Below are 26,100 nucleotides of genomic sequence, written 5' to 3'. Positions count from 1 at the left end.
TTTCTATTCAAATATTATAATAGACCCGGGATAGGGTCAAGCTCCAACTTTTACTAGTTGTGTGGTTCTGGACAAATTGCTCTTACCCTCTGCCTCCTCCTCTGTCTGATAGAAACAATATTGACTTTGAAGTATTACTGGCTGAATTAATGAGGTAATGTGTGTGTAAAGCAAGACTCATACCTACATAGATGTAGGCTCTCAACAATTGGCAGTTAATAATAAACATATAATTACAATATAAACATTTCCAACTTAATTATATTCTTGGAAAAGCTCCCAAATCTTTTATAGAATAAGGTGGGAGTATTTAAGAAGTAGATTGATAGGCCCATAATTAGCTTCATTTTATTTAATATAGCACATGGAATAAAAGCTATGGATCATTTATAAATTCTTTGGCACCCCCTTGAGAAAACAGCAATATCTCTCTGACTTAATTTCTTAGTATGTAAAAATGACTAAAAATAGCCCTTCCCTCATACTATTATTGAGTTGTCTAACTCAATTTACTCAATAAAATAATTTTATTCACCAAGAGCACATAGAGTGCTAAATTTTTAATATCCTTTTACTTCAAAACATTCTGAATGCACAATTTTAAATTGATTAAAAACTAATTCAATTGCAAAGGGATAATGATAAGAAGCAAGAAACATATTAATTTTAGATAGGAAAAGTAACTCTTGATTTTTGTAGTCCCTGGAAATACCACTGCAAATAAAACACTATTCTTATTCTCAAAAAACACACAAGTAAGAAGACCAAGAGGTAAAAAACACTGTAAAAAAGTATAGCTTGTGACACCTTTATCTTGCATTATAAAGTCAGTTTTGTACATTTAAATCTACTTCTCTGAGCTCATCAATGGCAGGTATGTAATGCTGTTTTTGAATATTTGAAAATAGGTTTTAAACATGTTTTCAAAGTAAAGAAACCCAAAAGTAAGCTGAATTTCTAATGTGCATATGGTTCTGTACTTTACAATTTATACCCATTATCTCATTTAAATAACAGTTTTATTTAGGCATTAGAATATCCTTAAACTTATATCAACCCCTGTGTTATCTCTCTTCAGTTTTCATAAATCTAATATTAACTCACTGCTTTATTTTATTCTTGATAATTTCCTACTTAAAAATCTGGTTACTATCCATTTTCTCTATGTGCCAAGTACAGAAGTACTCTGAAATAAGTTCCATGTTAAGGTTGAATGACTAGCTATCATTCATCTTGTAAGGAGTATTATTTACTGATTTAAATTTGTCTTCCCTAATATAAACATATATTTAAATGACTATAATACACATACCTAGTCAACACATACCCATTGTCAAATATATCTGACTTATTGCTGACTCAGTTGGTTATTGAACATGCACCATATGCCAGGCATGGTACTAGATTCTGAAAATTCAGTGCAGAGCAAGTTAGACTCTTGGCCGTCAAGGATTTTACTATTCAAGCGGGTTTTATTATTGTTTTGTTGGAAGAGCACAACAAAGTAACGTTTGATCAGAATTCTTATAAATTCTTTTGAGACATCACTGAGGTAAACAAATCATTGATAAACTTCATTTTGCCACAGATTTGTCTACACTATTCCCTTTGATCCTTACCCCTTAACATTCCTTAGTTACCTACCTGATTTGCAACCTGACCTCTTTGCTATAGTCCTTGAACTGCTTAAATAATATTAAAAAGCTAGGCTTTCTTAGTTTCTACCTGGTTAATTCTCGGCTATAACTAAATGTTACCAACACAGTTTCAAACTATTCTCTTCATTGGAATGAAATCAACAAATATGTATTGAATGCTTGACATATACTTGACACTCCTGTAAATGCTAAGAACAGCTGCAATCTGGTCCTCACCCCTGGCTGTGACTCAGACTTTGTAGCTGAATGAACTGTTTGCTTCATTGCGGTTTTCCTTTTCTCTGACATTAAAATTTGAAATTTGATATGCATAAATGTGATAAATGTTCGGAAACCACATTATATCTTCATCCTTATATTCTTAGCCCTTAAACTTCTGACCATCTGCTCTGCACCAAAATCCCTATTCACAGACTTCATCCTCTCTGAGGAGTGCTGCACACCAAAACCACTCACTGTCTTTTCTCAACTGGCTCATGTCAGTCTTGCTACCAATCATGTTGACTGCCTGAAGGTTATTGACTTTCATGTTTACAATAAACCAGCAACTGTCACCTTGCACATGCCGTTCTTCGCTGCAGTACTAAACCTAACCTTCCTGGAGTATCTGCTAAATTCCAATGCAGATCATCAAATTCTGAAATTACATCTGTGTATAAGGCAACAGTAAAAGTGAAAAGACAAACAAATAAAAACCCACAAAAACAAGACCAGTCAATACTAGTTCATGCTTATGTCCGTCATGAGGGAAACTGCAATAACTTACTAGTAACAACAAAATCAGAACCCAAACCCAAACTGAGTAAGTCATGGTAACGCCTCACAATTTCAGATTCCAACCTGTGCCTTCCAATCAATTCCTCTTCCCGCCCCCACACCACGCCTCCTGTCTCTTTTGTTTCAAGCAGGTGGCCTCATTTACCCCAGTAGAAGTCGTCAGTACTGAGCCTCCCCTACTGGCTGTCCACGCTGAATCTTTCCTCAGGCTCTTGCTTCTTCAGCCTCAGTGGTATTCTTCCTCTTTCTGCAACTTTCTTTAAATAATTGACACCCCCCCGGCCTTTTGCCCTATTTTCATTCTCATCTTAAATATTATTGATTCATATCCCTTGGCTCGTAAATATATGTACAGTTACAAACATGAAATTTTATTAAGTACTTGCTATTAAGCAACTTGCTCTAAGGTTTTTCATGGCAGAAATTTGAATTAAAGCTTCCATATGCCTTGCATTTATCCCCACTTCTTGAGGATTACTGCTTTGTTAGACTGTAGCATATTATTGCCTCCATTTAATTGTTTCTATTTTGTGTCACCCCATCCTACACCCACAGTGGTAAGTTTCCAGCAGTTTTATGGACAACGTTGCCCTCTGGTGGCTTGAAAATTTCAAGTTGTAAAGTTGTCCATGTTAAAACAGCCAGATATGGATAGATACTGATATTGAATATTAATGCATATTTGAAAATTAGTAAATTTTAAAATGTTTAACAGAATTTAAATATTCAATACATCATTTTCATTTATTAGTAATGTTTAAAATTGTGGCCATTATTGTAGGCAGATTCATATAAGTTAATAGCATATCACAGGTTGATTAAATTATAAAACTGGAAAAGTTCTAGAAAACTCATTTTTGTAAGAAGAAAGACCCAAGGTACAGAGTCTTAAGTGATTCTCTCAGATACAAAGTAACATTGCTATATCATCAACCTAGTAGAAGATTAAAGTATCATAATTGGAGAGAATCCCACTGATTTTCATCCTTAATCTTACCTTGAATATTTCTATTTAGTGTATCTGTGGTGAAGGGGAGTAGAGAAAAATAGTGGGGAGGATTTAAAGGTCATCATTAAGTTTTACACTTCAGAATTCAAATTTTAAAGAAAAATTGCTTTTATTCCATCAATCTAATAGCATTTTTATAAAACAAAAGCTTAACAGAGATACAAAACCTTAGTAACAAGAACATAATTTGGTTTATAAATATGTAACTAGAGTAACGATCCCTATAAAAAAATTATACAATTGTAGTTTTGGATTTTTACCTAACTGGTCATGTTTAATGACCACTGTCAAAATGTTAAATTTAACGAGTGGTGGTTAACTTGGGTAGATGGTTGTACTTTTTCATTTGTTACCCTACCATGCCCCCTTGTGTCAGATAAAATGAGGTTTAATTTTTGCCTGATTATAATAATTACGTTTAATTTTTGGCAATTAAAACAATGATTTTTTTTATTTATGAGCATATAAATCTTATTGAAACGTTTGTTAAAATATATTATTTATGCTGCTCTATTGAAAATTTACTCAATCTAAATAAAAATCCCTCAAACAAATAGAAAGAAAGAGTCTAACAAGATAAACTTGTCCTTCATTATCAGGGACTATTGTAAACACTCTAAGTATCTATTTTTAAAGATCTTGAATATAAATAAGCAATAATTATTTGTTGAATATTGGCTGAATCAGTTTTTAAACCACTTCTGATCTTTGAACTTGTCCCAGGAGTTTCAGAATGTTACATTATTCTCAAAAAGGTTATTTATAGAATGTTTGTTGATTCTGTTGAAGACAAGTAGAAATATACATCAAAGCAATAAAAAAGTTTATGAAACTACTCTGGCTTACTGTACTGGATTTCACTTCCCCAGGACTGAAAGAGATTCTATTATTAAGGGTTTCAAGTTTACAATTTCCCAGGGTTACCACTACGCAGTGTTCAGTTGAGTGCTGATGAACTTAGTAAGAGTTTCCAACACAAGAGTGCAGAAGGCACAAAAGCAAGTTGACAAATGGAGCTATATATTTACACTTTCTTTAAAAATGCTTAAAATTTCAGTAGTTTAAAGCTGACAAACTTTCAGTACACAATTAAAAATATTAGTTATCTCAAAAAGATAAAAGATAAAATTAAGATATCACTACTCTAACACTAAAAAAGGAAGGTTGAACATTTGTGAATATAAAAACAAATCATCAGTTAAATATATCAAATGCTAGTAAGGGCAGTGCCAAGAAATACCAGTTATTTCTTGGAAACCAACAGTATTTTGTTATTTTTATTTTATAGAATTAAATATACACAAATATAATGTTTTATATATGTTAATATGTGTTATGTATATTTCATAAAATTCTACTATTGAACTAATGGTTAAAATAATAAATAGAAAAAATTATAAAGGTAAAAGTTAATCTTGTGAATGCTGCTTTGTGTGCTTACATAAACTAGATCTACAGATAAATATAGGTTCTTTGCTTTTCTCAAGAATAATGGTACTTTTATGGAAAAACTTCATTGATATAAGAAAAACTCACAATGGTTTTAAAAAAGTCATATTACTTTTGTTAAGCCTCTAAGTCTGTTAATAAGTATTTATAAAGTTACAAGTACATGCAATTTTGTATGCAATATCCAAATAAATTTAAATAGTTTTAATATAAGTAAAAAGTCACAATATCCTGCTGTTTCTTGCTCTGGCCCCTATAAACTACTCCACATAGTAGGTAATTATACTAAAATGATTAGAGGTGTCCAAAGAAAGACAAACGATCTGAAAAATAGCCTGGCAAGCGGGATAGAGGAAAGGATACTTTTGAACATTTCACAAGTTCTGCATGATCATAAAGATATAATTGTGTTCCTCTTCCAAAGTGTCGAATTGTGAAGTGTTCATAGCTAATATTCATAGAATTGATGAATTTATACAGCTTATCGAATAATCAAGCAATTTAAAAACACACAAAGGAATAAGCCCAATAAGCAGATGCTCTTTAGAATCAACATTTGCTAAAATGAAGCAGCTTAGAAACAAATTACAGCATAATTCTCAGTGCACAATAGATAGAATAATCCATAGCAAAGTACGTAAGAAACAGGGGAAATGTAACAGTAGCATTTAAAGGCATAACAAATCATTTACTGTAAAAACATAATTTTCTCTACGTTTTCTTTTTTTTTAAATTATTACCTAGACATACTCATATCTATACATTTCATTTCTGTTCTTATTACACATAATTTGGTAAAATATTTTTAAATAACTTATCTTCAATATCAGACACGACACATAGTTATTCAAAGAACATTGATTACCCACCTAATTTTTTCCTTAATTTCTTTGATTTCATTTTCTGTGCTCTCTTCAGCATTTGCTGAGCAGTAGAAATATCCTTAAACCCCCTATTAAAAGATTAAATTTATTAAAGCAAAACAAATATCAAGACCATATGTATATATGTCTGTATGTATCAACATACATATCTGAATTATATTATATTAAAACGAATTAGGATTCCCATTAAGAATCTGTAATTTAATAGATATATAGTTTCTTAAAAACTAATAAGGGTATTTTGGAAATCTTGAAAAATATCTGCTTTGGACATTTAAATGTCTCCCAATTCCTTAATTTTTTAGTATAAAATAGATCACATACCATTCCTCTGAAATTTTTTCTTCTTTTTCAGATTTTAGCAAACTCTTTCTGTTGGTCTTTGATTCAGGTGTCCAGAATAAAGCTCTATCTTCTGATCTGGTAATAGGGAAAAAAATCACTGAACTGAATCAAACCAAGAATATCAGTACTTTTTAAAACTACAAGCTGTTTATATTGCCTCAAACTTGGAAATAAAATCCATTTAAGTTACAGAAAAACTTTATCTTGAAAAGTAATAAAAGTCTGCCATTAATTTAAAATGTTTACATTTCAATTACTTGAAGCATATTTCAATCCCTTTGCTGAAAGAAATGCAGCACTGGAATTTTTATTCTAATCCTTATCTCCACCTATATAATGGTATTTAAAAGTCTACTTGTTTACAAAAATTCATTACATTATTTCACTGACACTTAAGTTTTGTAGTTACTTTAAGTGAACATACCTCACACAGTTTTCCTACCCTGAAAACTCCATAAAATCATTACATTTTTAACACTAAATGTTCTTCCATCTCTGAAACAAGTATATTCACACTTATTTTCACCATTTTACTACTTTTGTAAGGAGTGTGATCTTCTTGCCATTCACGGGTTGTTCCTCTAAAAAAGTAAGTTAGCTTACCTGCTATTACATTGTGTGTGTTCCGATGAAAATACATTTTCTTTCTCATTACATAGCCATGCTTGAGCTGGATGACTTGGTAAGTTAAGTGAAATATCATCGTATTTTAAGGTTCCAGAGAACTTATCAGGAAAAAAAAATGTACATGGTATAAAATAAACTGAAACATTTTAGCATTCATATTGTATTACTTTACATGCATATTGCCAAGTAGCCTTCTAAGGGAAACTTATATAAAAATTGAAAATTATATTATAATGAAATTTATAGAGTACCTATATAAATGTCCATTGTTGTAGTGGTAAAGAATATGCTTTTTGATATAGTTTGCATATAGAAAATGATTAACTGCAAAGGTCTTAACAAATCTCAGAAAACAAAAATCTTCAAAGATTATCATATAAATAACAGTCTATTGACCTCTGACTGAGAATCTTCAGCTGTTGCCCTCTGAACGCATATTTTTGTATTTTTAAAGTACCGTCAACTAGTGATTTTAGTCTACTGCCAAATACACAGCTGAAGCATATCATGTTTTTTTTTTTTTGCTACTGTGAAATAAAGTGTTGAAAGAAATCCAAAATAAAGAAAAAATTAGGAGCAAATGAAAGAAAAGCTATGTGAAAAATTACATCTGGGGATGAGGAGGAAGTCAGAGGCTTCTAAAAGTAATTGTGTTTTTCAAGTCAATAAATTGTATTATTAATCACTGCAGCATAGCATAACTTTAAGAAACAAGAAAAGATGGAGCACTAAGAGATTTCCATGACATGTTACCTTTGGCCGGTGCAGCTGGGTTGGGAGGAGTGTTTGTGAAGGGAAGTGGGCGGGATCTAAAGCTAACCATTCTTTCTCTAAGGCAGCCTGCACAAATGCACAAATAATAACATTAATATACACAGTTTGTAAAACTTTTACAGTCTTTTAAATTGTCTAATATATTACAAATTTTAAGAAAGTATAACAGAATTTTTATTTACAGGAAAATTTGCTACTTGCTATTGTGAGATATCATGCATCTGTTCAACAAAAACATTCTAAGAAATGTATTAAGAATTTTCATCCACAAATGGGATAAAGTGAGAACTCCAGTGCTCTAAAAAATAAGAGGTGTAGATTGTTTAGTGTATTTAAAACTGTTGGGTAACTATGACTCAGCCAATTCTCTATGTAGCTAGGGGAAATAATCTTTTAGCTCTTTATAATGCAAATTATAGTATTTTCCATCAAACCTCATTAGTGAAAATGTATAGTATTTCAACATATTAGTATCAATTTTCTAAAAACATTGTAAAGATAGTTTTTACTTGATAGTTTCTCAAAATTTCACAAATTTTCTGGATAGATGGAAAAATGAATATAATAGCAATATAAGAAACATGGTTCCTGATATTATATTCTATAATTCAAGTGTTTGGATAATAAAAATATAAATTTAAATTCTGAAATGATCTCTTTGCCTTACTCTTCATCATAAATCTTTATTCCACATATGAAATTTCTAAATTTTTTTTGTATTTCTTTAATGGAACTATACTACTTATGCTAGCTTTGTATAATTTAGGATATATTTATCTAAATTTTATTTCCTTGGATTATATAATATGGCTTAGAATAAAATTATGTTGTTCTGTAATGTTTTTGAATATTTAAGAAAAAAGTGTGATTAGGCTACCAGTGAATTGTTTTTTAAACATTTCTAAATTGATCAAACATTTATGATTTAAAAAATAGAAATTTGGTACTCAGAGGAGACATAAATGAAACTTTCCATTTATAGAATTTCAGTGTTTCTTGACTATCTCTTGAAAGACCTTTGGGAAGGCAAGATAATAGATTCCTGACTACAGGCTAGCAGTTTCAATGACAGACTTTTACTTACAACATTTAGTCTTAGGATACCTAATAAAATTCACATTATTTGAATATCTATATACATAGGACACCCCTACTTAGTTGTTAGGTACATTTTTAAATTCCTTCTAGGCAAGGATTATTAAAATATATTACAGTTATATATACAGTTATATATCTCATTTTAAAAATGCTATTTGATGCAAAACTGCAAACAGTATTCAGGGCTCAGATTTTTTATTTCTTTCTTTTGTATGACAAGTAAAGGAAAATCTAGATATATCCCAGGAAAGATCAAGGCCCACAGCATAACAGCTATCATCAAATTAGTATTCTTACTCTGGTGAAACCTGTGAAACTGAAGAGAAGATGTGAAGACAACATCACAAAAGGCAATGTACCAGAGGATTCTGGAAAGATAGCAGAGTTGTAAGTACCATGAACCTGTCTCCCAACCTAGACAGCCATTATGCTGGCAAGAGTGATGTATCTGTTTGGAACTCTTGGAAATTAAAAAGACCTAAGAACATCTTCGGTTCGTAACTTTACAAGTTTGATCCTTAACACAGAGACAGCCTACAACGATCAAAACAAAAACAATAAAACAACAACAACAACAAAAACCCCAGCAAACCCCAGAGAAGAGAAAGAATCTGATTCTCAGAGTTGCCACATTATTCAATTTAATGTCCAGTTTTAAATTTAAAAAATCACAAGGCAAACAAAGAAACAGGAATGTTTATAGCCCATTCAAAGGAAAAACAAATTAACTAAAACTATACCAGAAAAAGGCCTCATGACAGATTTACTAGGCAAAGACTTTAAAATAATTGTTTTAAAATGCTCAAAATGCTAATGAAAAGAGAAAACGAGGTATGAACAAAATGGGCATATCAATAAAGATAAAGTTAGGAAACCTAAAAAGAAGCCAAGAAGAAATTCTGGAGCTGAAAAGTACTATAACTGAAATAAAAAGTCACTAAAATTCACTAGTGGGGTTCACTAAAGGGGTCTTCCTAATAGAAAAGAGTCAGTGAACTTGAATATAGGACAATGAAAAAGTTATCAAGTCTTTTCATTGGAACAGAAAGAAAAGTGACTGAAGAAAGGGGCAGAAAGAATATGTAAAGAAATAATGGCTGAAAATTTCCCAAATCAATAACAGTCCTGAATATAAACATCCAAGAAGTAGATGAACTTAGTGAACTTGAAGTAGATGAACTCAAAGGACCCTCACTGAGACACATTATGATCAAACTTTCAAATTCAAAGACAAAGAGAGAATCTTGAAAAGAAGCAAGCAAGATGCACCTTGTCACATTTGATTATCAGCAGATTTACTCATCACAAACTTTGAAGTCCAGAAGGTAGTAGGCTGATTTATTCAAAATACTGGGGAAAAAAAGAAACTTTTCAATCACGAACCCCATATTTGGCAATCCTATATCCTTCAATACTGAGGAAGAAATTATGACATTCCCAGACAAACAAAGCTCAGAGAGCTCATTTCCATTAGACCTGCCCTGAAAGAAATGTTACAGGAAATCTTGCAGGTTGAAATGAAAGGACACTAGACAGCAGTTTGAAGCCCCATGAAGAAATAAAGACCTCATTAAAGGTAAATACATGGGAAATTGCACAAGCTAATATTACTGTTAACAAAATTAACTCTACTTTTTGCTTTCTACATGATTTAATATGTAGAATTTAATACAATAAAAATAATTCTTAGTTAAAAAACTAGTATTATTATAACTTTGGTTTGTAACTTCACATTTAGTTTTCTACAGAATTTAAGGCACCAACCCATTTAAAGGAATTACCTGTTTATATTTTTGAGCACATAGTGTACAAAGATGTAATTTTATGAATGAACAAGTGAAAGGGTGGAGATGGAGCTATAAAGAAGCAAAGCTTTGGGAGGCTATTAAAATTAGGCTGCTATAACCTTAGGATACTAAGGAAGAACAGGGAGTTACTATTTAACAGGTATATAGTTTCATTTTAACAAGACGAAAAGAGTTCTGGACATAGATGGTGGTGATGGTAACACAACTTTATTAATGCATTTAATACCACTGAATGCACACTTAAAAATGGTCAAGATGGTACATTTTATTTTATGTGTATCTAACTACAATAAAAAATTTGGAAGAAAAAAATAAGAAAGGTAATGTGCCACCTGAGGAGTAGGTGGACCAGTATTGCCAGGCAAGGAGTCTGATTCATGCACTGCTATTAAGATAACTTTTTTTTCTTAAACACCTGCCAGAAGGCCTCCTTTTTATATTCTCTGGGACTCCAGCTATTTTCTTGCTGCAGCAGGAAAGGTCCCACAAAGCACTGTGATTTGCCATATCATGTAGATGTTGATTGTGGTCTCTTACTTGGCAAAGCTATAAGAAATCTTGGAAAAAAGTTTAGGGCTTTGATTGGCTATCTAAAATTACAGAAAACTTTGAAAATAGCTTTTCTTGGTTTTAATTGAAGTTCACAAACTTTGTGAGATTCCAGAACAATTATTTAAACACTGTCTTAGAAAGTTCTAGAAGCATAAACAGATGGTTAATATAAAATGCTAAAGATACTTTTCGTAATTATATAATCACAACCAAAAATTGTTACCAAGACTATGGATTTATGAGTTCAGTACATTAATATCAAATATATCTGGCAGTACCTAGTATGCTGAGGGAAAAGAAAATCTTAAAATGTCAGGAGGAACTGGCCAAGATTATAAATATACTACTGTTTTAAAAATGTATATTAATATATCATGCTTATCACTGGATATTTATACAAATTTTAGTTATTGCTTAAGAAAACCTTCTGTTTAGATATTCTTTAACTTACAACTGAGGATCTGGAAAGCTTTCTGGTTATTAGACTTATCAAATTTACTAATATATTAAAATTGAATTTTAAGTTAGTTAATTTGTAACTCTGTATTCAGAATTGGACATTTGATAAGTTATACATATATTTGGCTTCTGATCTGAAAAGAAATAAGTTATTCTATAATCAAACTCTGAGAGAATGTAAAATAAGGCTATCTGAAAGAGGAGCTGCAAATAACAATCCCGTTTACTGGCATATGTATATGCAAAATTTTCCATGTAATCCTTTCATTTGACACTTGAGAAGAGGATCAGACATTCCCTGAGCCACAAATTAAGAGTTGAGCATGTCCTAGAAATTCTAAAACCTATGACTTGATCTTTCTCCTACTCCCTTCTCTCCCCGAACCCTGCCCTAACACTTTTCTTCCTCTTCTGCTCAGGTTGCCTCTTGCTAACCCCAGATTAATTCTAACACTTCTTGATAAGTTATGTAGCATCTCAGAATTCTTACACTTTGGAAAGCTGGCCCATTAAAAATCTCAAATCTTGCTTTCTAAACCCCTGTCTCTCCTCAATTCAAAAGCATGGCTGCTCATATTGTTGTTACATGCTGTGCCTGCCTCTTTTCACTCAACCAAAGATACCACTTTGCTCTAAGTTTTTCCTTTGCCTATACCTTAGTTTTTGTTTGTTTATTTTACCACGATGTACTGTAGTATGTTAAGTGTAGTAAGTTAAGCACTCTGTGAAGTTAATTTGAGATAAGGACCAAATGAACTCCACAGCTGAAAGTTGCCCAGCTTAATACATTTTGTCTTCTTCTCAAAAATTACACCTGCAAACTTACTGAATATGACTTTGATCTTAGGCAAAAAACAAATACAACTTCGCCTGTTGTGGTTTTCTGTGTTTATGATATGGTGTATTAGCTTTCCTCATCTTCTCTGGGTTTAGAGACTCCTAACCGGATTAAATTTAAAGACCTTTATTGGTTCTTTACATGTTGGCTTCTCAACAGTGTAAGTACAAGAGAAAATAAACTCTATTAAATGAAGTTAACAAATAAAATATTAACTATATACTTTATGATTTAAACGGTGAGAAATGAAAGTGCCAGTGTAGATCACTATGCCACATTAGACTAGACACACCTGTTATTTTATATATTCATTATGTTACCATAGATATTTTATGACAAAGTAGCAAAAATTCCCCTCAAAGGAGATTGAGACCTAGGCTCATTAAAATTTCTGCTAAAATAATTCTTTTAAAAAAGCTATCCACCGTGCACTGAGGACTCAAGGACTAAGAAAATGTCTTATACCTCACTGTTCAGAGGTTTATCACGAGTAGCATACAGTAGGAGCTTCATGTTGGGAGACAGTTCTCCATGGGTCTCCCAAATTTCTGCATGTTTTGTGACAGCTTTTTTCCTACACTATCTTTTCAAGGATTTTTGTATAGCTAACAGCCTGGGAAGACAGACAGTTTTTCACCCCATGTTAGAGGGCATTACACTACCCAGACTCATGGGATAGGGGGCACACTGACTTAACTGATGGGGTTTGGACACTCTTCCTGGTGGAGGAAGGAGCTAAAGTTATATTGTGAGTGGGATCATTTAGGCCAATTCAATGCACTGGTGGTGTTGCGTCTATGGTTAAATGTAGAGTAGAAATTGCTGTGTTGCATGTGTTACTTTTCCATTCCTTAATGCCAGAGGGGATTATCCCAACAGAGGAGGAGATGCAGGTAGAGAAGTGCTAGTGTGACAAACTCTCTTGTAATTTGACCCCTGTGGAAAAACCAGTGGGTCAGGATTTAGTACAAGCACCTCCACCCTTTGATGTTCAAAGCTTTCACTATATTGATGATATCCTGTTGGTTGTCAAGTCAAAATGGTATGTGAATTATATCTCAATTTTTTTTTAAAAGCCTTAGTTTGAACAGTCCTGATTATGGTGAGTGTTACCACACCTCTGTTAGCAGACACTGGCTGATAAGTCTGAACAAAATCCTGGGGTCTGCATTCTAAGGCCTGTTAGTCGAGTAGTTTATTGGGACTATGTGGGACAATGTACAGTGCTCAGAGTCTCTCCAGTAGCCAAGGAAAAACTACTTCTCTTCAACCTTTCACTACAGAAAGAGGTCCTGCATCTTACCAGATCCCTTCAGTAGAAAAGACGATTCAAGTCTCTGTGACTGATAATTTTCCCAGTTGGAGTCTCTGGTCTCCACCTGGAGGCATTCTTGTGGTTTTAGATTTGTGGCCTTTCTGACACAGCTCCAGGTATATTCCTATGAAAAGTAGCTGTATGCTTTCTGTTGGACTATTTTAGAAATAATGACTGGCCCGTGGAGGCCTTGCAACTCTCTGGCCTGATGTTCCCAGTTTGGGGTGGAACAACGTAGATTCAATGACTAACAAGGTATGAAGGTCTCCCAAAGCCTTACTTGTCAAAAAGAAGAGGCATTGTGGCCCCAGGGGCATCTTGGCTTTACATGAAAAAGTGGGAGATATACTTCTCACGGTACAGCCTGACCAAAGGGGGCTTAGATTATGCAAACTTAATCCTCATTAAGCTTTATAAAAATGCACTTGTTCCTCTTATTCTGGACCCTTCCAGATGGGGAAGGTCTAGGTGTGAACAGCAAATGGTTAGGAAAAAAAAAAGTGAAGTTATAGCTACTGAAATGGATGCTATAATTCTGAGGAGGTAAATGGAGAAGAACCACCCAGTCCCTTTGAAAGGAACACCTTAGGTTCTGCAAGGCACAAAGAAGGGAGAGACATTAATGATCTTTTTGTCCTTCAGAACTACCCTTGATGCCTTTCTCCACAAGAAGAATGCCTCTGTAGTCCCCTCCCAAACTGTTGCCAGCACCTTAAATTTAACTTACTGCTGGGTCTGTCATCCCATTCCAGGAGGCTGTGACCATAGCGTGAAGGCCATTTTCCTTAACTTTACTGAGAAGTCTTTGTAGACTGCAGGGGTGGCCCCAGATCCTGTACCTCCCAAGTAAAACACCTCTGCATGATCCCCCACCACCCCCTATTCCCAGTCACACCATGGGGTGGACACATGCCATCTGAAGGTGTCCTAGTGGACACCTTCCAATGTTTAAGTTAACACTACTATGGCCCTGGAAAGAATTCAAGCCAGCATCAACTCACTGGCCAGGGTTGTTTTAGACGGCAGAATTGCCATAAACCTCCTCCTTGAGGTCTAGGAAGGAGTCTGTGTAATAGCCAGTACTTCCAGCTGTACCTAAATTAAAGCCTCAAATCTAACGAGAGGGTCAATACAGAAACTGAAAGAGAAGAGCTGGGCTATTGATAGGAACCTTAATTAAATGCATCGTATGAGGATAACCTAATGGATTTAATTCTAGCCCGTCAGATTATTGAGAGTGGCCACAGGAATGGGTGCTTATGGGAAATTTTGTCATGTAGATATCGTTGGGAGACAATTTTTCTAGGTCTCCAACATTTCTGCATGACTTAGGACAACATTTGTTTTGGACTATCTTTTCAAAGATGTTACTATAGCTAAAAGACTTGGAGGATAGAGATAGTCTTTTATTATTTCCCTCCAGGACAGAAGGCAGAATCCACTGTCTATATATTAACTATAATGATTTCCTCTGGAGCATAAGATGGGCAGGGATGCTAGCTGCCCTTTATAAAGTATGAAGTGTGCTAGGCTCAGTATTCTTAGGGAGGAAGTCTTTGGATTCCTACCTGCAGAACTTGGGGGCAAAGGGGCACTGACATGAATAAGAAGCTCCTGATGCCTGATGTGACAAGCGATAAATGTCTCATTTCCTCTGCCAGTATCCATGAAAACTTAACTTATTGGACTGCATGTAGGTTAAAATTCAAGATCCTTGACAATTTCTTACATTTAAAAAATTAAGGCAATCTATGCTTAAAAGAACTAAAACAAATTGACTCTTGGTTATTAGTGTCCTTTTGGTTAACCATTTGTTAACTGCAATCACACTTCAGAGATCGCATATATGAATATAAAAATTTCATGGCAGATTGGATCCAGGCTTTTTGATCAAGGGTCATTTATTAAGACAATTTTGTATTTATTCTTTTATAGCAATTGCAATGCACTGGAAATATCCAAGTATATTCCTTACATCCCCTAAAATTTGGGTCACGTTATATATGCTTATGTACCTATCCCAGCACCAAGCATGGTGCCTTCCATATTGTAAACATTCGGTATTTGTTGGCTGGAAGGGACAAATAAGTTTAAATAGATGGTAGATGTCTATGTTGGGCTTCATTTTAAAAAGAGAAGTACAGATTTAATCCAAAGGCGACTTTTTTTTTTACCTAATTTAGTCATAAAAGGGAAGTCGTGGTTAGATAATTCTTGCACTTACCCACAGGAAAGACAGAGAAATGAAAAAAGACATGGACCCTCTGGTAATTTGATTAAGTCACCCAAAACTGTATGATTTCAAAATAAAGTGGTGGCAATGAAAAATGGTAAAAAAATGTCAAAGGAAGGCAAAGTTAACAATACCTACTTAAGTCATACTTAGCTTTAATTCGTAGCTCCCCTACACTAGTCTCTGCATTTCAAACAAAGGCATCCATTTAAAACAAATAACATTTAACTCCCTTACTCAAAACCCAATCATAATTTTCTACCACATTTGAAATAAAATCCAAAGTTCTTGACGTGATGTCCTAGGCTTTATGTGGACTGATCCCTGGCCATTTTTCTGTTTCTTCCCTACCTCTGATTTTTCTCTACTGCTACTCCGCTTTGCCTATTGCAAATGTTCTGCTCCTTTCATATATTCTAAGGGCACTCCTTGTTCAAAGCGTCCATGGCTGTCTTACCCGTAGCCTACAGCAGTATGACTCCATGGCTGGTCCTTCAGTTATTTTCCCATCTTAGACTATTACACCTTATGCAAGTCTTCCCTGATCATCCAGTCAGATTCTATGCTTCCTTATTTTCATAGTGATTTTCAGTGTCTTAGAGTATTCTGAATATTTATGTTTATTATATATTCACATAAATGCTTATATATTATTTTAAATAATATTCATACTATTATATATGTATTAAATGTAAGCTCTGGGAGGTGAGGGATCTTTTCTCTTTTGGCCACTGTGGTGAGAACAATGCCTGGAACATTAAAGTTCATCATTTACTTGACATATTCATTTCTAAACATTTCATTCTGGCCATTTAATTATTATATAGCTTTAGTTAGAATAAGTATCCCTCCAGAAAACATGTACAAATAGTGGAATAAAAAAGGAGCTGAAGGCATTCAAGAGCAACCAAAGTAGTCAGGATTTAAAGAACTGAGGTCCCAGAGAGCAGAGTCTCATGCTCATGCAAATCCTTTATCTACCTCCACATTTTCTATCAGTGAAGTTCCCAATTTTTTTAACAGGAAAGAGAAGCCAAGGAGAAATCTGAGGCCCACTTGCAGCAGTTTCACTGGTATGAAGAGACAGAGTTTGAGGTACAGAGATGCCAGGGCACTTAGGTTTGAGGACCAAGATCCCTGGGAGGAAAAACCACAGAAATGTAAGCTCCAAGTTATGTATAAAATTTCCCTTCACATGTTTGCCAATGCCAAGTAGTACATGTCTAGGAGAGACACCAAATCAAGATGCAGTAGCAAAGTCTGAGGTGCTGAAAACTCGGAGGAAATTTTTTCAATCACTTGATGTTGTGGGAAAAAGGGATTAGAATTCAGGGACAAACAAGGTGAAGGTAACCTGATAAATATCCCACTTTCAGTTCAGACAATATATTTGCTGTACCTGAACAGAAACCAGATACAGACCAGCCCTAGCAAAGCTTGAAAATAAGCCTCAAAAAGATCTCTATTAGTATAATATGTACTTGCTACACCTACCATGGTCTTTACTTACAATTTTTACAGATAGTCTGATACTTAAAGAATAAACACTAAAAAAGATAAACTGACTCAAAATCAAGAGATAGACAGTCAACAGAAATAAACATAAGATATCCAGAGGTTGTAATTAACTGAGAAAGTTTTGAGAATACCATGCTTAGTATATTCAAGACAATACAGGAAATGATAGAAAACTTCAACATGCAACTAGAATTTATAATAAACAATCAAGTAGAATCAATTCTAGAACTAAAAAATGGAATAACTGAAATGAAGAATTCACTAGATGATTAAAAATGATTAGATAACTAAGGAGAGATGATCAGGGAACTACAAGATAAGTCAGTTGGAAATATCCAAATGAAAACACAGAAGCAAAAAGGGAGAACAGTTCAAAAGAGAATTTAAGAGACACATATAAAATGTAAGTACAATCCAACTGAAAAATGCACAAACACTTGGTCACGTTACAAAGGTGTATATCTAATGGCCCAGTAAGCATATGAAAGAGTATTCAACATTATCAGTTATGAGAAAAATACAAATTAAAGTATCATAAGATGTCACCAAAAACCCACTGGGATCGGGGGAAAAAGACATGAAAATACAAAGTGTTGGTGAGGATAGAGCTCTTCAGAAACTCTCATATTCTGATGATAGGACTCTAAATTGATATAATCACTTTAGAATACTCGTAGGCACTATATACTAAACACAAGTAAACATTATGACCCAGAAATTCTATTCCTAAGAGAAAAGTGAATATGTACATTAAAAGACATGTACAAGAATGTTCATAGCATCTTTAGTCATAATAGGCAATACTAGGAATAACTAAAACAATAATGTGTCAGTCATAGACTAGGCTTTTTAAAAGTGGTATATTCAAACAATAGATAGATAAAAGTGGTATATTTTAAAGAGTGGTATATGTACAGCTAAACTCAACTACATAGATAAACCTCACAGATAAAATATTATGTGAAAGAAGAGTACATACTGTACTTACAGGCAATTCAAAAATAGGCAAAACTAATCTATAGTCATGGAGGTATGACTACCATAGAGGCATGAGGAAGTTTTCTGGGTATGCCCATATGCTTTACGTTTTAATCTGAGTGGTGATTATGTGGGTGTAACTGTCTACCAAAGACGGAACAGAATGGTCAAAACTAAGCATGTAAAAGTCAAATGCTCTGTGAGGTAAAATGGTTCTCAGTTTGGCTAGAGTGTATGGAAGCCACAGGGGAGAAGTAGGTATGTCTGTAAAGTGTGGTACTTATTGGTAATCTTGAATAATAACTGGAGGTTGTTCTCATTTATTAGGCAGCAAAGAACTACTAAATGTTGAGCAGGGCATAAATAAACTGAGAGATGTACTTCCTAAGGGATAACTGATAAAGCATTATGTAAATCTGGTTGAAGAGTCCACAAAAATTCTTCTAAATATTTTATGACCACATTCACACATGTTATAAGCTTGTAGGGTAAATGAAAAAGATGTTAAATTAGAAGCACACTTTTTCAAGTGTTATTTGAAAAAAAATCTATAACATATACAGTTAAAAGGATAAAAACCTCAGAACCTGGTTTAACTCCAAAGTAGTATACTAAAAATATTTGAAGACCAATATTCATATGTTGATTTTGGTACTTACTTCATTAAATGTAAACTCCTCTAAATCTATTTCCTCGTATTCGTCTTCAGATTCTTCATTGTTAATAGCTTCTAGAGCTGCTGTGAGTTTTTTCCGTAAAATAAAGCCCTTCCAAACTGCCTAAACAAAAATTTAAAGCATGTTATACAAGGTTATAGATCAAACTCCAAACCAGATTCTCTGTGTTATCCCATTAGGAAGATAAAACATCTTAGACCTTAGTTTAATGGCTCAATAATCTGTTTTTTGAACTTTATGTGACACTTAAAACTGTAAGATAAATTAAACAACTGCATGTGTCTGAAGTTCTGAATCTCATGAGACTTTCCTTGTGGTAAGCAGAAAAGAATCTGTAAAACTCCCTCAACTGCACATGTAGGTCAACCAATCAATTATCTGACAATTCCTTCAGGACCCATTATAAATTAAGAAAGAGATACAGAGGAAAACCAATTTTGCTAATTTCCAAGTGATTATGTATAAAATAAACTAACACACATTTAACAAAACTTTCACACATAAATGGCCATATTAGAGAGGTAGTATCCTGGCCTGTAACAATTAACTAATTTCATTTTAAAATGAACTACACATAGAATACTAGAATTTAAAACATTCAGATTTCTCAATAATCTTGGGGTAGGGGAAAGCTTTTCCTAACCATAACTCCAAGAACACTGCAGATTTTAAATAATGAGTATCTTTATATACTGCTAGGGAGTGAACTCCGGGGTATATTAAAGTACAAAAATCAAGATAAAAATAAGTGTGTATTGCATGTTACCATTTATCTCTGAAAGACTGTAAATAAATACATAATGAACATATACAATATATAAACTTATATAAGCTTAAGTATATAGTTGTATATGGTTGGTAATATTTAAAATGTGGAAGTATAAGTTATAATATTAATTAAAAATCATTAACCACAGTGGCAGAAAACAGGGTGGAAGTTATAGCAATAGAAGTCAGACTTCTCTGAATATATCCTTGCTTAGATCTGACTTTGGAACTGTGCACTTGCTTAAGATAGTTGTAAATTCTTAAAAAAAGAAATTCTTAAAAAATCTAAATATATGTTTCATGTTGTGGGCATAACCACATAGAAGTTACTTAAAGTGACTTTACAATAGATTCATTTGACTATATTCCTAGTAAAATATATTCAGAAGACAAATTGAACTCAGAAGATACCTTAAGTATATTTTCAGTAATCATATTTTTAGTAGTAATAATGGTACTGTTATTCTGAAAAATATGTACATACTGAAAAGTGGATATGCAAACAGATCGTATGTGGCAACAGGAGTCACCCACAATCTCTGTAGCCACCAGCCGAGGAAGCCACACCTCCTCTGCAACAATTAGCCAAGAATGGTCAAGACTCGGTCAATGATCGCCAACTTCCCTACTTCTAACTCAGCACCAACCAGAGATAGCCATATATGCTTCCTAAAGCAATCCCTTGGATGCCCACTTCTATTTGCTGCCTCCCATCTTCCGCATGCCAACAACCTCCAACACAATACACCTGAAGACTCTCCTCTCACTTCATTAAAGACTTAACACTGCCTTTGTTTATACCAAAGGCAAGTGATGATGGCTGACTCCTTCACTATAGTGCACCCAGAATAAATAGCCTGTTTTTTTCTCATCTGCGTGTCTTTATTTCCATTATGTGTGTGCATGTATTCTACACACTCATGTGTGCATGCACACACATGGGAAGGGGAGCGAGAGAGGGGAGAAAAAGCAATTATGTTAATGTCTTTAGGAACCAAGGTTTTCTATGGAAGAAAAGAGATAGAAATATAAAATCAAATAAGTAAAAGTCTTGTATTTCTAAATTTAATTTTAAAATATCCATATGAACTAGGCTAAGTCTTGTATTTCTAAATTTAATTTGAACTAGGGTAATTTTTTTCTTAAAAATGTGTATTTTCAAGCTCATTACATTAAAAAAAATCCTAAAAATAATTATCACATCTGTAGCAACAAGCATTTCTAAAAGCCTAAAGCACTACTAAGATCCAGGCTGGAGTCTCTAAATATTATTCCCAGTAAAGGAACCAAGGATCTTTGGAGAAATGACTGAATCCAGACTTGGGGCAAAATAAACACAAAATGAACCTGGAATATATGTCACATTAGAAAGTGAGGGAAATTTTAAAGATGGATGAATTATTTCAAAAAAGCTAACTTTAAAAGACTACCATTAGCCAAATAAGGGCACTAATAAGAATAATAACTGTAATGGAATTAAATAAATCATGTATTTTAAAAATTTATGCATGAAAAAAATTACATTATGATAGAACACATTAGGCTTACCTCTGGAGGATGCTAGGAAACCACATGAATCCAAAAATTGGTAGAAAAGCATCAAGCATTTAGCCTGCTTTTCCAATGAACTGTTTCTAAAGGTAACTAAATAGTTGAGTAGACAAAGTTTCTCTTTATAGACATATTTCAGTTAATAAATGAAGAAATATACAGAGTATCAACATTTTGTACACTATTAATAAAACAATTGATCTAGTCAATGATTGTCAATGGCTGCTAATATTCCCCAAAGAGAGGCAACCAGACATTATGTACCTCTTCAGTATAATACACACTAACAATGAAGTTTTCTTGATTAAAAAAAACAAACCCAAATCATATGAAATGTTAGATCTTATTGGCAGCTTACAGAAAAGAGGACAAGAAAACATATTAAATGATGCTAGAGGGGTGCATCTGGCAAAATTCAGGAAGTAGAAAACTCTACAGGACAAAAGACCTTGTTTCCTCAATAAATAAATTGCAAGGAAAAGAACATAAAGGGGTTATGACTTGTTAAAAGACTGAAGTAACATAAAAACCAAAGGCGAAGTGATGTCTTTGTATATTTTGATTAAGAAAAATCTGTAAAAAACATTTATAAAAAGGTAGAGAAATTTGAATGTTGATTTGATATTTGGTGATAATGAAAAATAAGTCAGTTTTTAGGTTGATAATATATTGCAGTTATATTTAAAACAATAGGTCATATAAAAATTCATACTGAAATATTTACAAAAGAAATGACAAGATATCTGGGATTTGTTTCAAATAATCCAGTGATGAAGGAGGGGTTTGGTTATAGAAGATGTAAATATTAGGTGAAGACCTAGAGAAAAGAGGGTATAAAAGAAATCTTTATTCCAGACCATCAACAAAAAGGCTTGACTCATCATGGCTCACAATGGATCAATGATAGGACCTCTCCCGAGCTCTAAACTGTAATAGTACTGTGTGTTTTTCTGCTGTGACACCTGTAGATACCTCCCTCATAAATCTGCATAGGGTCAGGAATTCAAGTCCCAATCATCTCCATTCAGTCCATGAGAAATAATGGCACATAAATGTTCAGGTTCTTCTTATTTATTTCTGTCAAGGTTCCATTTTTCTCCCAAGAATCCATCTATGACTAATTTATCTTTCTCACACATTCAACAATTCCTTAGCCAGACAATCCTATCTATATTATACATACCTGCCATCTTTTTCTTCTCTAACTACCATCAGCTTCCATTATCAGAACATAACCATACATTTGTTCCCTGTTAAAACCCTTGGCACACCTCTGACCATGTTCCCCCTGCATTCTTTTAATATTCTAGCTCTTACAGTAGTCTAGTGGCACTATACATTCTTATAGTTCCAGGAATATGAAGTTCTAGGTTCTTTTATTTCCACTATTCTTTATACCTGAAATTCCAGTCTCTTACATATTTACATTGAGCCATACCTATTTCTCAAAGTATATCTCACATCTTTTATATTGGTTAGAGTAAGCTAAGTGCTATAACAAAAATATCCAAAAGTATATAATTAGTCAAAAGTAATGGCTTTTTTCTTGATCACATAACAAACATTGAGAGGGTAAACAGGACAACGGGCCAGCACTTTGATTTAAAGTGATTCAGGTACCCAGGCTTTGCAGACTCTGCAGTCCCAACAGCGTCCACGGATGCCTCAGAGGCTGTCTTCATTTCAAACAACCAGAAAGGGAAAAGAATGTGAAGGAATGTCAGTGGGAGGTTTAACGGGCCAGACAGGAAAGTGGTGCACATATCTTTCACTCACACTTTATTGACTAGAACTCACACTAAAGTTCCAAGGGAAGCTCAGCTATCTAGGTCAGGCTGTATGTTAGGAAGAAGAGGAGAGTGTGAGTTTTGGCGAGCAGAGAGCAGTCTCTATCACATCCTTCATGAAATCTTCATTTTTCTCCTTTTAAAGCACTCCTTTAAAATCTTCCTATTGTATCATGCTCTGCTCTCCGGGATGGTTAGGCAATCTAGAATTCATATTTTAAGACCAATGGTTTAAGAAACTAGACGACTGTACTCAGGAGCTGAGTTGATCTCAAAGATTTTTAGTACCGTCATGTACAACAGGAGACTTATTCTAGGTTGCAAAGAAAGGCTGAATTATGCTTAATTTTGTTATAGATACAAAAAAGCTCAACAAAAGGACTTCCCATAGAGACATCAGTCACTGAACTAGACTATTTCATAAAGTAATGAACTTCCCCTTATTGAATGGAATGAAGTGAAAGTTTAATGCCCATTGACCACCAATGCTAAAAATTCATTGCCATCAACTGACGACAGCAGGGAGTTTGGACTGCAAGACATATATTCATATCCTCACGTAGCAGAACAATGTTTTGAGATAGTAACTTAAGGTTCTTTATTTTCCTCAGAGTTGCCTTGAATCCATTGCCCTCCTTCAACTCCCACCACCATTCAGGAATCAGTAACAGCTTTGTCTATGCATTGCACTTAGGTGTACAGTCCAGACAAATTAAGTGAAGTGAAATACTGAATATATTCATTAGAACCATAGCAAGGATAATTCTTCTGAAAACTACACTTTTGCCAGTTGCTTATGTCTGGAGGCATCCCTGACTCCTTCCTCTCTCTCATATATCACATGACCATGACCTGACGTTACCGGTTCTACTTTGAAAGTATATTCCTCAAGATAAATCAATATGTATTCCAAAATGGGATTTGCTTATCACTTCTACTGAAATGCTCTAGTCCATGCTAACCATTACCTTTTGTGCAGGCTACTGGATTACCTGCTAGCTGATTTGCTGCTTCCCCTCCTGCCTTCCTACATAACCACAACATAAAGTCATGATCATGTGAGTCCACTGCTCAGACTCCTGAAATACCTTCCTTGTCATTCAGAGTAAAAGCCAAAGTCTTTACACCGACTTATGACCTCATCACTCCCCGGTCACGCCGGCTTCTTGCTGCTCGTTAAACACTGCAGTGTCCTCCTAAATTAGTGCCTTTGAACCTGATATTCCTCTGCCTGAAATATTCTTCCCCAGGTATCTAATGGCTTAGTCTCTTACTCCAATGTCACCTTTTCTGGTTTTCCACATCCATCTTATCTAAAATAATAAACTTTTTGTTGATACTCCTATCCCACTTTCCCTGCTTTTCCCCCCTTAGTACTTACCACCCACTATTCAATATACTTATTAACTGCACATCCCAAAATATATAAACTATTAAGATTTACTGTGCAAAGAAATAGTTCCTGAATGAATAAAGGGAAACACAATTTTTGTTTAATTAGTATCATTTAATTCGCAGACCTTATTTTATCTCTTTATTTAGTTTATGTCTGCCCCTTCCACCAGGATGTAAACTCCATAAGGGCAGAGATCTTGCATGTTTTGATCATAGTTATATCTTCTGAGCCTAGAACTGGCAAACAATAGGTTCTAAAAAATATTTGGTGAGTGAACAAATGAAAGGATAAACATGACTAGGTTGAACTTCATTTCAAAATCTGATCTTGGTGAGGTTGAATCAAGTCTACTCACTACTTACTTTCTGAATTTTTAAGTTAAATGTACATTTAAAGGACTTTAACAAATGCTTTAGTAGATTTTTTTAACATGCTTCTAAAAACAGCTCTAGATAGGGCCAAATGAGAGCTGCTTTGGCTAGTCAAATGTTAATAATTGTGACAGATGACACATCTGAGCAGAAGCTTTAAATATGATTTTATGATTCAGGCTGGGTCTCATCATGAGAACAGTATTTCTAAATTATAGACTACTCCTTCAGACTAAACACTAAACAGAGGCACAGCCAACCTGAAGCCAGGCTGCAGCCGACATGTCACATGAGTAAGAAATAAACCCAGCATTTGTAAATAACTAAGATTTGGAGGTTGTCTTTATACAGAATAACCCAGTGAAAGATGACTAATACATCTCTCATGACCAACAGTTTCACCAAAAGATTAAAACTAACCTGAATAAGAATAGCAGCCTTCTCCCTCTGTTCTTGGATATTTTCTTTTTTTTCTTTCTTTAAAATAGTTTTATTATTGATGCAGGAATTTGGCCGGGATGTCGGGGGTCTTACTGCAAGAGTATGTAGCCTGGTAGAGAAATGAATCTGTCTGCGCATGATGTGACCACGCCAGTGTGCCTGGATTACCACAGCTGCCATACTAGTAAGAGGAGAAAAGGAAACATTTTTAGTCCCCATAAACACACAGTTTATGCACACATACAACTGTATTCAGTTAAGAGGTCCTGATAAGCTATATTAGTAAACATGGAACTACATAAAGTATTACTTAAAAATAAGACTCCTCCCTTTACTTAACTACAGTTATAGCAGTAAAAATAGTATGGGAAGCTTCAAACCTGAAGGAAGAGAAGTGGGCTGGTATTTTAGAAAGGTATATGCATACAGGGATTTGCATTTGTTTCTCTTAAGTGGGGAGATAAGGAGATTTTGTAAGGTCCTGAGGATGGTGCAGTAGAGAGAGGAGAAAAGTGCTGACATAGAAGAGAGGGGGCAGATGAAGGAGCCATGCTGGGCTGACAAGAGGATAGGTCTCTATTCGCAGCACAGAGGTTGGCGTTGGAGAGGAAGGAGAGCCCCCTTACTGTAAGAGAAAGGCCCCATCAGGTCTTTGCTAGCGTCACTGTCCTCCCTGCCCTTGACAAATACTTGTATCATACTCTTACATGCATAGTAGTAAATTCTAACATTTTCCCAGTCCCCATCTATTTGCCAGTTTTAGGCACTGTATCAGTCAATGCTGTGT

The 26,100-nt window shown here is 34.2% G+C and overlaps 1 protein-coding gene across 1 annotated transcript in view; it reads right to left on the bottom strand.

The window, feature by feature from the left end:
* The window catches only part of LRRIQ1 (leucine rich repeats and IQ motif containing 1), a 163,940-nt gene that overhangs the window by 68,749 nt on the left and 69,091 nt on the right, over positions 1 to 26,100 (bottom strand). The window contains 6 exon segments of the mRNA XM_036890021.2: positions 5,763 to 5,845; positions 6,102 to 6,197; positions 6,726 to 6,847; positions 7,503 to 7,589; positions 18,982 to 19,101; positions 25,293 to 25,494. Of these exon segments, the coding sequence (XP_036745916.2) occupies positions 5,763 to 5,845; positions 6,102 to 6,197; positions 6,726 to 6,847; positions 7,503 to 7,589; positions 18,982 to 19,101; positions 25,293 to 25,494 (710 nt within the window).

Source organism: Manis pentadactyla, chromosome 10 (genome assembly GCF_030020395.1).
Source record: "Manis pentadactyla isolate mManPen7 chromosome 10, mManPen7.hap1, whole genome shotgun sequence".
In the NCBI taxonomy this organism is placed as follows: Eukaryota; Metazoa; Chordata; class Mammalia; order Pholidota; family Manidae; genus Manis; species Manis pentadactyla.
This window is presented reverse-complemented; position numbering and strand designations above follow the sequence as displayed.